Source organism: Dermacentor andersoni, chromosome 9 (genome assembly GCF_023375885.2).
Source record: "Dermacentor andersoni chromosome 9, qqDerAnde1_hic_scaffold, whole genome shotgun sequence".
Lineage (NCBI taxonomy): Eukaryota > Metazoa > Arthropoda > Arachnida > Ixodida > Ixodidae > Dermacentor > Dermacentor andersoni.
Window position 1 is genome coordinate 119,442,960 of NC_092822.1, and position 15,591 is coordinate 119,458,550.

The window sequence follows — 15,591 nt, forward strand, 5'->3', positions numbered from 1 at the left end:
GCCATAAGAAGGTTATTTATTAGCGAAGCAATGCCCTCGATCGTGATATTTATCGGTCGAATTTATTCCATCAATGCCACAAGAAGGTTATTTATTAGCGAAGCAATGCCCTCGACCGTGATGTTTATCGGTGTCATGTAGCCATAATCGAAATCAGGTACGAAGGGTACATTTGAGCTATCCTAACTTGTGAACACGGATGTGAAAAAGGAATTGAAAACCGTTGCACACTCACTCTCCGGAAGAGCGATTGCGTTATTATCGTGTTATAGAATGCGGTTACTCTCTTTCCTATGGCTCATTGTTTTCCAAAGCTTTGATGGATTGTTTTTGAGTAATTGTGGAAGGTCGTTAGAAAAGTAGTCATCCCTTGCTGTGCGTATACAGGTTGTCCCGCATAACTTGAGCCAAAGCTTTAAAAATGAAAGGCACTCCAGATGGGAGTTGAACCAAATGCATAATGTTGGCACTGACCTAGAGTTACTCTGGCAATTTTTTTTATTTTCCCCTTAATTAACGGATAAGTTGTGCTTATTTAATATTTTTTTAAGTATTCGCTGCAGACGCCAAGTGTGATACGCAGAGTTGTAGAGCACCTTGAGAAACCTCTCAATAAATTGTTTCCAACATGATGTATCTCACGTGGTCCTTTTTTCCGCGTTCCAAAGAAAGCCCGCGAAATATGAAAAAATAACACGTAACCGGGCGCTTGCGCACTGTTTTTGTACCGCTCTCAAGCGTGCGATGGATGAATAAGGTAGGCTGCTGCGAGGCTGGCCCGCCACGACAGCATCGGTTTCCCGGTTGCAAACGAGTTGCCTTTCCCCAACGCCCAAACTTCCGCAAAATGTTTGTCACGTAGTCATCAGTCGCGTTCACCGTCAGGCTGGTGTATGTTGCCCCCCATTTAGCACCGCACGTGCTTTTCTGGAAAACTTAACAGCGCAGCGTCAGGGGGAAACGCTGCATTGACGACTTCCACCACAAATGGTGCCGACGAGGTGAAGCATGTTAGACGTTCGTGTAGATGAAGTCACTATTGCTGTTCTTATCGACGCCTGTGCGCCCATCCATGTAGTGAATCCACATCAGCGTCAGAGTACAATCAGAACGGTGAAGTAATGACACGATGAACTTTGACGTTCAGCACTAGTCGGACTTTCCATGCTCGTGCCTCCTTCCGGCGCGCTAATTCTAAGAAGCGTATCGAGTCCACGCATGACCTGGACCTGTAGCCTGTATATATATATATATATATATATATATATATATATATATATATACGTGTGCAGTGGAGCTAATGTTCTCGCAATGTCTGTCGTATTTTTTTTATATTTACTGCGTTCCTCAAAAAAACATAGAGAAACACAATTCGTGGTCCTTCCGAATTGAAGAAGACGGTTGGTCTAATGACAACATTGCTGCGTGCGCTGGTACGAGGTGAGCAGTAGTTGAACAAGGAGGGTCGCCGAAGCGAATGCTCCGGCAAAGGGACTTGTCTTCGCCCCTTGTTTTCACATTGCGTCGCCCTGATGAAGTTCATAAGTCTCCTTTCGGAACATTGGATCCAGCGACACTTTTTGTTCAACTACTGCTCATAGCTTTGAGCCTCTGTCTTCCTGTAAACTTCTGTCTTGACTGGCAGGAGATGTGGGGCTTCAGTAAATGTCCATTCCCTTTCACCTAACAAAGCAAAAATTAGGCAAAACGTTTCTTGGCAGGATGACCATTTACGTTATTTCAACCATCATTCAAGAAAAGTGCGTAAGCCATTTGCTGACGGCGCATTCATTGTGGGGGGAAATTTTAACTGTTTTATGTATGTTATTTATTAGGCAGCGTAAGTTGTCCTATTTGTTTGGGCACATACCCGGCGACCTAAGGCTAGGTGAGACAGCAGCCTGCTCGACAAGGCAGTAGCCAACACCTACCTGGTGGCCTAAGGTAACACAGCTTGGTACAGTGATGCAATTTCGTAGTGCGGAAACGAAGAACGACACAGACGAAGGGAGACAATATACACAAGCGCTAACTGCATGTCGTTTCCTTTTCCCTCGTACTTTCTTTTCCCGCTACGAAGTTACAACACGGAATACCAACTAAACTTGCATTGGCTCACTGGGTAGTGCGGCGTAATGAAGACAGACAATGGATTGAATTAGGCTAAGAACGCTAATCGCAATAAAATCACCGTATTTCGTTGCCACCGTTTTGACAATCCGTCTAACCCGCTGACAGAGCAACATAACTTTCTGAAGAAAAAGAATGGTACTCTCAACTTCTCGCGTTACACATAGTTACGACCGACCAACAGGAGAGTGACCTTCTAACCTCTCCTGCCGCACTGCGACGAATCGCTTCGTGAAGCTAACAATGCGTCCCCCTCGGACAGAGCTGTGGCGCCAGTAGGGCGAGACACTTCTAGCGGATCGAGTGTGTTTGCTGGTTCAATGTCACCGTCACGGACCAATGGGAGCAAGAAACTTTTGGAAAAGGGCATTCTACGGCATTTCCTCACGGACACCAGTAACCGCCACAGTCGTTTGACAGACGCTCCAGCTAACTGGTGGGTCATCCCAGGAACGAAGACGCGCCGGCTTGAGTCAAGCGTGACCATCCCAATCCGCGAAGCTCCCCTCCTTTCTGTGTGTTCAGTGAACGAAGGTTGCGGGAGTGATTGTGTGAACCCTCGCCCTTAACACAGGTCCTTCGGCGACTTTGGACGCTCTGATTGGACGAAGGTCGGACGGCACCTCTCGCTGCCCTAGATATCTAGGGATGACAGAGGGGGTTTAAGCGAAGGTTTTCGGCTCCTCAGTGCGCTCAAGTTCAGTCGCGCTAGACTGATGAGGCGTAACGTTCTCCACACTTCATGTAGATATTATAAATAAACCCAGTACTCGCTCTCGAGGAGAACTTGTTCCTCCTTTCTAAAACGTCTTTAGCGTGCATTAGTCGGACGACGGCATGGCCAGCTGCCCCTTTTTGACGTGCCCGACCCTTACTCTTACAAAATAAGTTGGATAGCCCAATGGACGACCGCACGCCAAGTTTCATCCTAGACTCCAGCGCTCGTTTCTCCCCTGGCGGAACGATCTCCTCTCCAACGGGTGTAGGTTTCCGCCGCCGCTTCCCTTCACGATCGCGCCCGCGTTCAGTTCGCGCTGCGCGCGAAACGTCTCTTGTTGGCGACGGCGCCTCTTCGGATGACCGGAAATTATTATTGTGTTGTTAACTGTCACGACAGCAATGTAAACACGAAAGGGTTGATGCCACCAGTGAAATTCTGCCGATTCACAAGAAAATGGTACGAAAAAAGCAGACGACAGACATGGATTACTGCGGTGCGCCGAGCGAAGTAAACAACTGGCAAAAGAAGCGAGCTCGTTCATTGATCACCCCTGAGTGTATGATGGTTTTTATATGTAACCCACATGGATTGAATAGTTACTTTAATGAATTAATTACTTTAATCAATAGCCTTTTATTCATATAAAATCTTTCAGTTGTTCGACGAGCGCTTGTCCTGTCTTCTTTCTCGTGTTTCGTTTGTGTGTGCGCTGCCCAAGGATGGAAACCAATTCTGTTGTATGCGCTAGCAGTGGCCGAAGTTCATGCGTGCCGAGAAATTGAATATGTGCACGATGCATTGAACATGACCGGAGTTCATTTCCGCATCACCGCTGCACCGATCGCTCGAGTTACTGGACGATACACGCCCGTGTCTTGGTCGCACCGGCATTGCTAAAGCAGGAATGATTACTAATACTTTCAACTTCCGGCTCTTCAGCACTGTTAAAAAATGGCCAAGCTGTCTACATTGCTGCCTCTATTCCATATTGTAGGGGACATACTAGTTAAAGTTGTGTGCGCTTGTCATACTTGTGCTATGCAGCGATATATTTTGTTTATTTCCGCACAGTGTCGATGGACGTCCGTTGTCGCCATCAGAAACAACACGGATTTGTAGCAAACATATTGTGAGAAACTGCAAAAATGACTTTAGCTCGTATGTGCCGTATGTATGTGCCGCATCGTATGCGATTTTTCCGTCAGCACATACGATGTCGTTTACAACCCTCGTCGTTTACCCGTCGGGTCGTTTACCCGCTCAGCGCCACTTATATGGTTAAGCACACGCTGCCCTTTCACCGCATTGCAGCCATAAAAATAATCGTCGAGCATACCGATCTTTTTAAAGGCAAATAGAAGCGTGTAGAGGCTGATTCACACTTCGTGTAAACCTCGGAACGTATTGCATCGCGATGCGGCAAGCAATGGAGTCGTGCGGAGGCAGCAGCTCGAGCAGGCGCAGACGCTCGAGGGGCGGAGTCGTGATCTGCGTCGTCTGCTACGCCGGCGCGCGCTGGCCGCATTGTCGGGAAGCGTGCTACTGTCAGGGGCAGTGCACCGATTTCATCGGTACTGCGGGAACTGAGCTGATATTCTTTACTAAACGTTGTGCGTCGCCAAACTCTGAGCCTTCATTGGCGATAATGGAGTTCCACAAACTTATTTTGACGGCATGCTTCGTTTGTTCTTTCGAAAGGCCGGGTACTGAGCGCGTGCACGTATATTTCTTCACCGTGTGTGCTACCGTAATAAGCAGCGACAAGACGCACCAAGATGTGCGCGCAACGTGATCAGTCTTTGTTTGACTCGAAAGGAAAACAAAGCACTCAACAATGATAACTATGGGGGTAGAACACGATGAAACAAACGGATACGATTAATGGAATGTTTTAGGTTAAGACAATGAGCTGGAAGTGATTTTTCTCGACAGTCATTGACTACACCAGACAGACCCTGCCAGCCGGCGGGGAATTCACACTTGGAACTTCAGTTAATATCTCGTCATGTCCCCAGCGGCAGCGATGACCGCGCTCATCCTGGAAGGCAGTGAAATGTAAAATGACTTGATCAGGGATGTGTTCATTCGCAGCACGTCTCAGTCGCTGACGATGGTGGATCGAAGCCTATCCTCGGGCGACTGATAGAGGGGATGGTGCGGCAGGAATACTTTCAACGAGCTCCAGACATTTGAAATGATGTTGGCGCCCGGGGATTGAGGCGGCCACTCCAAGAGAGTGACTGTGCGCTCTTCCAGCAGTTCTTGCACAACACGAGCAGTGTGGATCGGCGACCTATCGCGTTAGAATATATAGTCGCCTTCCAGAAACGGGCCGTCAAGAATGTATGGAATCAGTACGTCGTCTATGATTGCCCTGCAGCGATGAACTTACCTTCGAAGCGTACCAGTGGGCGTCGCACAACGCTTAGCAAAGAATACCGGCTCATTTCACGTAGTAACGATGAGATGGGCGCCCTGCAACTGACAGTAGAACGTTTCCCGACAATGCGGCCAGCTCGCGCCGCCGTAGCAGACGACGCCGTTCAATATCCCGCCCCTCGAGCACCTGCGCGAGCTGCTGCCGCCGCCTGACTCAAGCGCTCGCCGCATCGCGATGCAATGCGCTCCGAGTTTTCCCCTAAATGTGAAACAGACTGTACATCGCCCTTCGATTGAAATGTCCACGCGCACACACGTAGGCACACACCGCGCGCGGCACAAGATGTGCCCAAACACGCGCAGTGCAGGAGACGATCAAGGCGGTGCGAACGAGAGGTGGAGAGGGGTACCACCCGCTAGCTTCGCATGCGGCGCTCTCCACGCCGGCGCAGCAGCGCCGCTCTCGGTGCCGTTCTTGTCCATAATTGAAGCAATGAACGATCGTCTACCGTTTCGCGGCACATGTCCATCTACACCGATGTCCTTGATTACAGAGCCGTATACAAGGCCCTATACAAGCCAACGGGCCTGGTCTGCACTATCAAGCTCGTGCCGTGCGACAAATTCCAGCGCCACAAGCAAGCCTGCGTCGACAAAGTGACCGCCTCCATCATCAGGAACCCCTTTCTAGTGAAGTACTACGCCTGCTACTGCACTAAGGTGAGTGTGAGACGCCTCCCTTCGTACCGAAATATCGACAGACATGCGGCCCCAATAGTTCAGTGCGCTTCTCGTAAAAAAACAGACAGAAGGTCACACGGATGTGAAGAGTTGAAGTAGTCAACCGCGGGCAAAACAGGGCATGTCTCTGGAGCCAACGTTTCAACAAGAACACGATGGCGTTAGAGACGACCCATGTTCGATCACAATTTCTCAATACGCTTCTCGAGTCATTACGTACATGGCACGTCGTTAATCACGTAAGCCTCGAGAAAGATCCTGCTGTAGTAGTATTCAATTAACGCTCTTAAATTCGTTCAATGGGCTTAGGTAGGCCGTTCACGAATCTATATTTTTTGCTTGCTAGTAGTTCATACAGAAACAAATGTTCACTATGTAGTCACTGGAACTCTAAAGTTGTGACACATTAAAACAAATATTTAAGTTTTACTGCCCGCACATTGCGTTCCTTCCCACAGTTGCTCGCAATATGTTTCCTCTTTTGTTACTTTAGCTAAAACAAATTTCAAGCTGGAACTTGGGCTTATTTCAAGTGAAATTGGAGGAAGCAACTGCGATCAACCTCGATAGCGAGGTGCATTTTACAATATATGTAAGTGTTGAGTATTCATGCAGTAGCCAAGGTTACGGCATTGTGCAGCGTTCTTGATGTCATATTTTATGCGAAAACATTTAATGCTTTCATAGTTCGGGCTTTTGTACTTGGGAGCAAGTTAACTATTAATTCTGGGGACGTCTGGACCATCTTCTTCATTGTAGTCTGTGTCCCATTCAAGCAGCGAAGTGAGCAGCCACTCAGCTACAAGAGCCAAAATCAAATTTACTCATGCTGCAGAGGCGTACCAATTATTTCTTGATTAGGAAAGGGGAGGCCAACCGAAAACCATCTGACCATCTCTTCTACTATATATATATATATATATAGCATTAATGAGAGGGTACCAGTAGTCGTAATAAAGCTGAAAAGGAAATATAGAATAAAGGTAGTACAAACCTACGCTCCAACCTCCAGTCGCGATGATGAAGAAATAGAACAGTTTAATGCAGAGGTTGAATTAGTGATGTAAAATGTGCAAACTCAGTATGCTGTAGTCATGGGCGATTCAATGCAAAAGTGGGGGAAAAGCAGGCTGGTGAACAAGCAATTGGCAACTACGGCGTGGATTCTAGGAACACTCGAGGAGATATGTTGGTAGAATTCGCGGAAAGGAACGAGATGCGAATAATGAACACCTTCTTCAGGAAGCGTTGGTAGAGGAGGAGGAGGAGGAAGTAAACTTTATTGCTCTAGAAAGAGTAATTCAGCGGTCGGGCCGGATGTCTTCATCTTCTATTGGTTGATGACGATCTCCGGCCTGCATGGTTGGCGCCCCTATTCCAGGGCACCACTGAGCATGGCTGCTTGTCGGGCATGATCCACCAGCCTCCGTTGGAGGCTAGGGTCGCCGCTGGAGAGCACGCTCTCCCACGGCTCCGCACTCGGATTTTCTATTTTGTGGAATGCCTTATTCGTATTGCACTCCCATGTGATGTGATAAAGTGTGGGTATTGCGCCACACCACGGGCATGTGTTCTTGTATTGACTTGGGAACATTTTGCATAGTATATGTAAATTTGGGAAAGTTCCTGTCTGCAGCTTTCGCCAATAAACTGCCTGTTGTTGAGTGAGTGTATTGTGAGGCGGGGGATATTTGATCCTCGTCCCTCTATGGTAATTTAGTATGTCAGAGTACGTTGGAATCACTGTCATGAAGTCCTCAGGATCTCTGTTTAGGTCCGCTCGGTTTGTATGCTCGCGAGCGATCCTATCAACCCTTTGGTTCTCCTCAATCTCAGTGTGCCCTGGTACCCAAAAGATGGTGTGTCTAATGCGTTTATTCTGTTGGCCAGCGCGAAGGAAGACTTGGAGCGCTTTTTGACCGATTCTGCCGTTAATGTAGTTTCGGCATGCTTCCTTGGAGTCTGTTAGAATTATAAGGGATCTATTTGTGCGGTAGCCCTCCACAGCAGCTAGAGCAACAGCCATTTCCTCTCCCTCGGTTACCGTACAAACCCGTGCCGACGCGCAAGCGATTTCCCTATAGTCCGAGTCTATTACTGCCGCGACAACTCTTTGTTCTGTTTCCCTTCGCCCTCGAGGATATACTGCGGCATCCGTGTACACCGTGTTCGCCTTGGTTGCTAGGTATTTTTCTACATATTTTGCCCTAGCGTTCCGCCTGGCCGTGTATAAATTCGGGTCCATGTTTCTTGGCAGGGACCCTACCTTGGTGGTACTGCGATACTCATCGGGTAGGTTTGCCGTTCTTTGGTCTTCCCTTTCAATTTCTTTCTGCCCCAATTTTTAGGAGCTTTCTGCCCGTGGTAGTCTGCTAGAGTCTGAGTAGCTGCCACCCTAATTGTGCTTCATTGAGCTCCTCGAAAGTGTTGTGGAGTCCGAGGGCCAGCAGTTTCTCTGTCGAAGTGTTGGCCGGCAGGTGAAGCGCTGTTTTGAATGCTTTCCTTATGATAGCGTCGGCCTGGTCCCGTTCGCCTTTGTTTGTGTTGCAATATGGGAAGGCGTACGTAATCTGGCTGATTATGAGGCTCTTAACCAACTTGACTGTATCTTCCTCCTTCATGCCGCTTCTTTTTTGCGAGACGCGGGTGATCATAAGTGCCACCTGTGCCGTCGCTTGCTTGAGTAGGTTTATGGTGTGTGTGCAGCGTTGATTGCTATGCACCCACATTCCCAGAATCCTGACGGCTTCTTTTTCTGGTATCTTTTGTGCTTCTACTGTGACGCTGATTTGTTCTTCCGAGCGTTTTCCCCTTCTGACTCGCAGGAGCTCTGACTTCTTCGTCGATCAGGCGAGGCCTCTTTCCCTAACACATTCTTACACGCATGTTGCTGCGGCTTGTAGTCGTTCTTCTTTTTGGCTGAGGGAGCCTTGGTTAGTCCAGATGGTGATATCGTCGGCATAAATGGCGTGATGTATACCGTCGATCTCTTCCAGCTTCCGGGCTATCCCAATCATTGCAATGTTGAAAAGGATCGGTAAGATCACGGATCCCTGCGGGGTTCCTTTGTTAGGTGTGTGGAACTTGTCTGTCCGCAGGTCTCCTAACCCCACCGTGGCTGTTCTGTTTGATAGGAACGCTGTCACGTAGCCGTGGATTCTTCGTCCGCTGTTGAGATCGTCCAGTCCCTTGAGGATGGCTGCGTGGCTGACGGTGTCGAATGCTCCTTTGACATCGAGTGCCATTATTATGTTTTCTCCGTTGTAGGGGATGTCGCTTAGAAACCCCTCTTTAATTTGTAGTAGGACGTCCTGGGTTGATAATTTGGTGCGAACATACTGTGGGGATACAGATCTTCGTCTTCCATGTATTGTTGTAGCCTCCTTGTCACGATTCGCTCGTACAACTTGCCAAGGCACGAAGTGAGCGATATCGGCCGTAAGTTTTCTACTAGTAGCTTTTTCCCTGGCTTGCGGATCATAACTACTTCCGCATGTTTCCATTTCTCTGGCAGTGTCCCGCTTCCCAATGTGTGTTGAGGAAGTTCGTCAGCTGTGTGACCGCCTCATCACTTAGGTTACGGATTAGTGCGTTCCTAATCTTGTCCGCACCTGCTGCTGTGTTCCGGGTCGATGCCTTAACTGCTGCGAAAACTTCCTCCCTGGTGATGGGTCTGTCTAGGTCGGGGTTTTCTTCGCCTCGGTATCTCTCCGTGTACGCTTCGGGTTTATCTTGCCCGTAGCACTTTACATGGACTTTTTCCAGTAGCTCTTCTTCTGTCCCTTCAAGTTGGTGTATTAGTCTTTGAATGGCCTTGTTACTTTCTGACTTGGTCTTGGTTGGGTTCATTAGAGCCTTGAGGATACGCCAGGTCTTTGCAGTGCTGAGGGTTCTATTGAGCGAGTCGCTAAACTTTTGCCAACTTTGTCGTGTGAGTTGGGCTGCGTATTCCTCTGCCTCCTTGATAACCTCTGCTATCTTCTTCTTTAGCTTCTTATTTAGTCGTTGTTTTTTCCACCTTTTTGTCAGTCCACGTCTTGCCTCCCATAGCCTGAGGAGTCGCGAGTCCACCTCCGGTGTTTGCTCTGACCTTTCGACCTCCTGGGTGTATTGTTGTTGTATTTTCTTAAGTTGTTTGCACCATTCCTCTATGGAGGTTATCGCCCCCTCCATGTGCTTGCATTCTTTGCGAAAAGCGTTCCAGTCCGTTATTTTGGCTGTTCCTATCTTGCGCTTGATGTTCTCTGCTGACACTTGCGTTCTTATAATGTAATGGTGGCTACCCAGGTTCTCCAGCAGGTTTCTCCCACGTAGCTTGCCTAGCTCCCCTGACCTATGTCAGGTCTGGGCATGTGTCGGGACTAGGCGCGTTGGTTGGTTTGCGTTCGTTAAGAGGGTGCAGCTTGTGATTTCTGCTGCGTCGCTAACTTGCGTTCCCTTCTTAGTGTCTTTTTGATATCCCCAGCTCTGCCCCCTGGCATTAAAGTCACCCATTATAAGCAGGGTGTTGGATTTCGCTAGCTTGCTGGCTCCTATGAAAAGTTTCTGAGAATCCCCGTCATTTTGTCGCGGTGGACTGTATAAGTTTATGATAAAAGTGCTTTTTTGTTTTGGCAACATGATCCAAGAGATCGAGCGTACCGAGGCCATTCGGGACAAGTATCGCAGTACACTGCGAGTCGCACCGATACCCAAGAATATGGACCGGAACCTGCACAAGGCACGTAGAGAAGCAAGAGCGGAGTACGTGCAGAGAACATTGGCGAACAAGGACAACACAAGGTATACGGACGCGGCAACGTTCGTCAAAGACGGAAGACACAACAGCAGAGCAGTGGCGTCGGTGGTTAATTCGGACCTCAAGGAGATCACCAGCGCATCACTACAGGACTGCACGGTAGTCGAGGCCGAAGAGGCAGCTGTGGCTCTGGCAGCACTGGAGGGCTATCGATCTGGCAGGTCCCTAACAATAATAACAGACTCTCAAGCAGCATGCCGTAATCATACAAACGGCAGAATTGGACGCAGAGCACGCCACATACTCTGCTCATGCGACCCGGGAAACAAAGTTCAGCATACCATAATCTGGGTACCAGGGCACACTGGCATAACAGGGAACCAAGAGGCGGATAGGATAGCTCGAGGGCATACCAACCGGGCGTCCGACACATCCAGCCTTGAGGAACCCGAGCCAGTACCCATGGGCTACTCAGATATCCTAAATTATTATAAAGGGGTCAGACTGAAGTACCCACCCCCGGATAAAGATCTAAGCAGAGAGGATGCTGTTGCATGGCGACAACTGCAGACGGGTACTTTCCCGAATCTAAACCTTCTGAATAAAATTTTCCCTACACAATATGAGGCTAAGTGCCCATGGTGCGGAGAGAAACCAGATCTGTACCACATATCTTGGGCCTGTCAAAATATTGAGTCCCCAACTATATATAAGATTAAAAATCCGAGTGCGGAACAGTGGGAGAGTATGCTTTCCAGCGTACGCTTGAACGGCCAAAAGCGCCTAGTAGAGCGAGCTCGCTGGTTGGCCATACTCAGTGGAGCCTTGGGCTAGGGCACCAACCCTGTGATTGCAGACAGAAGAATCCATCAGAAGATGGAAGAGGCCGTCTGAAGCCGCGAAGACCTCTTTTCTAGAGCCCAATAAATGTTTTCCGATCCGATCCGATCCCTTTTTCTTTGGAATCATCTCTGTCACGATGTGTTCTATCCGCGTGTCCGGAATTTAATCGTGTGCTATGGCGACTAGTGTTTTACTAATTAACGTGGCCGTGCGATCTTTTTCTTGGCACGTGTAGCCCTTGAGTGTTGGCACGGTGTTTGTCTCCTGCAGCGCGATTATGCCAGGAGGACTTAACTGTGAACTTATGAATTGCTGTAGCGGGCCTTGCTTTTTGCGGTAGCCTCTGCAGTTCCACTGCCATATATCTAATATGTTGTGTCTAGCCATGTTGGTTTATCGTTGGTTGTTGTTATACTTTGGTTTTCGGTGCCGAATCTTTTTTTCGTGAATCTTTTTTTGTTATCTTTTGCGTATTTTGATTTTTTTATGTAGTTGCGAAAACTTTGATCGTGCGTTGCGATCTTTTGTTGCATCAAATTCATTTGCTCCTGCATTTTTTGCATAAAGGATTGCATTTGCATTTCTATGGTTCCCTTTTCCGGCTGCTGTGGCTGTTGCTCCATAGCTGGATGTGGAGTCTGCTGTCGCGGCAGGCTACCCACCCTTTGCTCTCGCAGTTTCCTGATTAGTTCTTTGATTCTCTCCTCTAGTTGTTCTGTTTTCTTCCTACTCTGCTCTATTTCTCGCCTTAGAGCCTTGTTTTTTTCCCTTAGTTGTTTAGGTTCGTTGTCGTTATTGTTATTATCCGAGTGCGGAAACAGTGATTTGGGAGGGCCTCCCCCCAGCTTCCGTTAACTCCGCCCTTCTTTTGCTTTTGTGGTTTTGGCTGCTGTTTCCACTGCCCTTTGGATGCGGGTGGTGGCCCCAGCGGTGGGAAGGAACTGTCCCTGGACTGGCTCCGGTCCCGGCTCCGCGTTTGGCTGCGGCCGCGGCTCCGCGAGCGGCTCTGCTCTCCTTCCGAGCTCAGCCACCTGGGACGGCGCCTACGGCTCCGGCTCCGGCTCCGCCCTCGGCTTTTCTGCGGGGCTTGTCCTCGCAGCTCGTCGACGTTCTTGAGGCGCATCCGGCAGTCCCGGGTACCGGCGGCGTGTTCGCCTCCACATACCAGGCACTTTGGTTGGCACTGATGTCCTTCAACTGGGTTGTTTGCTCCGCACTGCCTGCAGGTTCTCGCTCCCGGCGTTGGGCAGACGTCCGAGCGGTGTCCTTGCGTGCCGCATACGTAGCAATACTGTCTGGTTGGTCTGTAGGGGTATGTCTTGTATTCTACTGCGCTGAAGATGAGCCACTTGGGAATGATGGGGCCGTCGAAGGTTATTAGCGCCGTCTCCGACTTGCCCAGCATCCTTGGCGCCAGGATCTCCACCCCTTGAGTACGTAGTCGCAGCTTAGATTCCAGTATTTCAGATGGTAGTCCTATCGGTAGCCCGTGGATTACCGCCCGCTTTACGTCCCCAGGCATGGCCACGTAAGCGTTTAATTCGTAATTGATGCCGCTGTATGGGAGGTACTTGATCTTCCTGATGACGTCCGCAACTTCTTCCTTGGAAGCACTTGCGATGACGATGTTGGACCCTGGTCGGAACCTGACCAGAAAGTCTTCTTCCTTGAATTTCATCCCGCAGGCCTCTATGATGGCTTGCGTTGCTTGGTATGGTTTCATGTCCTAGATTTTCAGCCCCCCTCTGGGCCGGATGATGATCTTCGCGTCGTCCGTCCGTAGCGGTGGCAGCCTTTGCCTCGGCTGCCGCGGCGCTCCCACCTTTTGCTGTTGTTGTTGCGGCGGCGCTCCCATCGCGCCGTCTTGCGTGATGCCGCTGCCAGCTGTAGCTGCCGGCGTCATCTTGTTATTGTTCACCGTGGCTTGGGATCCTCTCGTCTTCAAGATGACGTCGCTCTCTGTAGCGCCCTTGGGATTCTTTTTCGGGCGCCTGGAATGGTAGATTTGGCAGTTTTTTTCCTCGTCTTGCTGCCGGTTCGCCTCGCCCGTGGCGTCCTGCTGCATGAGGTGCTCTTCTGCGGCTCCGGTGCCCGCTTCCTCCGTGCTCGAGTGCGTGGTGGCGGGTGCTTCCTCCATATCTTAGAATTCTGCCGGGTTTTGGGCTGGCCCGGCCATAATATTGCTTGTCACAGGGTTGGTAGCACCCCGGGGATCCATTTCGCTCGATGCCTTGTCGCTCCGACCTACTTGGTGCCCGCCCGGGTGTCGGGTGTGGCTAAGCCTAACGCCAGACTTAGCTCCCCGGCCACGTCGGAGGTCTTCGAAGCCCGATAAAAAGTCCAAAAATGGGCCTACCGGCTCGAAGGTGGTATCCTCGTGGTCCTGACGATGAGCTGCGTTGATGTTGGCAAAAAATTTGGTGGCCTAATAAAATTGTCGTGTCGAAAACTTCGAAAATTTGCTGAGCCCATGCGACGTGCGTCCGCTCGCTTCGACACTTCTTCCTTCCGCGTTGGTAGAAAAAGTGGACCTGGAAAAGCCGTAATGGTGAAACAAGAAATGAAATTGATTTCATACTTTCTGCCGATCCCAGCATAGTGCAGGAAGTAGAAGTGTTAGGTAGGGTAAACTGCAGTGATCATAGATTAGTGAGGGCTAGGATTCACATCACGTTGAAGAGAGAAAGAGTAAAATCGGTCAAGAAGAAATAGGCCAACCTAGACGTAGTAAGGATAAAAGAAGACCAATTCAGGTTGGCACTTGCAAACAAATATGCAGCCTTAGAACAGAGAGATGATGACATGGGAGGCAATGAATGAAATAGTAACTAGGCTGGCTTCAGAAGCAGCAGTTGAAGTGGGAGGTAAGGCATCAAAGCAACAAGTAGGTAAGCTTTCCCAAGTAACAAAAGACCTAATAAAGAAACGACAAAGAATGAAGATGTCCAACTCAAGAAATCAGATAGAATTCACGAAATCGTCAAAACTAATTTACAAGGAGAAAATAAGGGATATTCGAAATTATAACGTGAGAAAGACTGACGAAGCAGTATAAGATGGACGCAGCCTGAAAACAGTGAGAAGGAAACTAAGCATCGGACAAACCACGATGCACACTAAAAGATAAACAGAGTAATATCATCAGTAATATTGAAGATATAGTAAAAGCAGCGGAAGAATTCTATAGTGACCTGTAGTCAAGAGTTCGACGAAAGTTCGTCTGGTCAGGTAACATGATGATGAATAAATTGCGGTCACTGACCAAGTCAAGGTGAAAATAACACATAGACGTTTCGGGACCCGTACAGATTCCTTGATCACACTCAAAGCTGGCAAGAGCCGCAATTCGTTTTTATGCCAAAATGTGACATAGAGAACGGGTGTCGTTGGCAGGCAGATTTTCATCAGTCCTGTTGATATTGTTGTCCGTAGTTTGAATAAATTAAGATTCTAATAAGAGTCGCGTCATCTGATTATTTTCCTAAGCTATCCTAGCAGCGTTTTCTCAATCGATGCGGTGACTGCGATTGTCGGCGTGTTCGGCAGGGGCGTTCGAGGCTTTTTTTTTTGTTGGAGACGTCCCTTTGGTGCTCTTTTAATCTTCTCGTGAATTTGCCGGTTTCGCCGATGTAACTACAGCCGCAGTCTGCGCATGGTACCTTGTAGATGGCACCGAGGTAATTCTTGCTTTCAAATCGATCTTTTACGTTAACGAGCTGCTTTCTCAGCTTGTTGAATGGCATGTGCGCTATTCTAAGATCGTGTCTTGAGAATACGCGGCTAAGAGCTTCGCTGACGCCAGGCACATATGGGACGCCAGCGCGTTTCGTGAACGACTTGCCTTGAGACGGCTTTGGATGAAGGACACGAGCTTCCATTTCGTTAATAAACCTCTTTAATTCGTGACGAATTGTCTTCAGTTCGTCCTGCATTTCGTGGTCACTTGAGCAGATGCGTGTGGCCCGCGTCACGAGAGTTGAGACAACGGATTGCTTGTGGCAAGCCGGGTGACATGAATTGAAGTTCAAGGGATTGCAGT

At 49.0% G+C, this 15,591-nt stretch overlaps 1 protein-coding gene across 2 annotated transcripts in view; it reads left to right on the forward strand.

The window, feature by feature from the left end:
* Nucleotides 1-15,591, forward strand: part of LOC126529579 (ribosomal protein S6 kinase beta-2-like) — a 133,667-nt gene that overhangs the window by 43,575 nt on the left and 74,501 nt on the right. For both annotated transcript variants that reach the window (XM_055069929.2, XM_055069930.1), the window contains one exon: nucleotides 5,785-5,950. In XM_055069929.2, coding sequence (XP_054925904.1) covers nucleotides 5,785-5,950 — 166 coding nt within the window. The remainder of the gene's footprint in view (nucleotides 1-5,784; nucleotides 5,951-15,591) is intronic.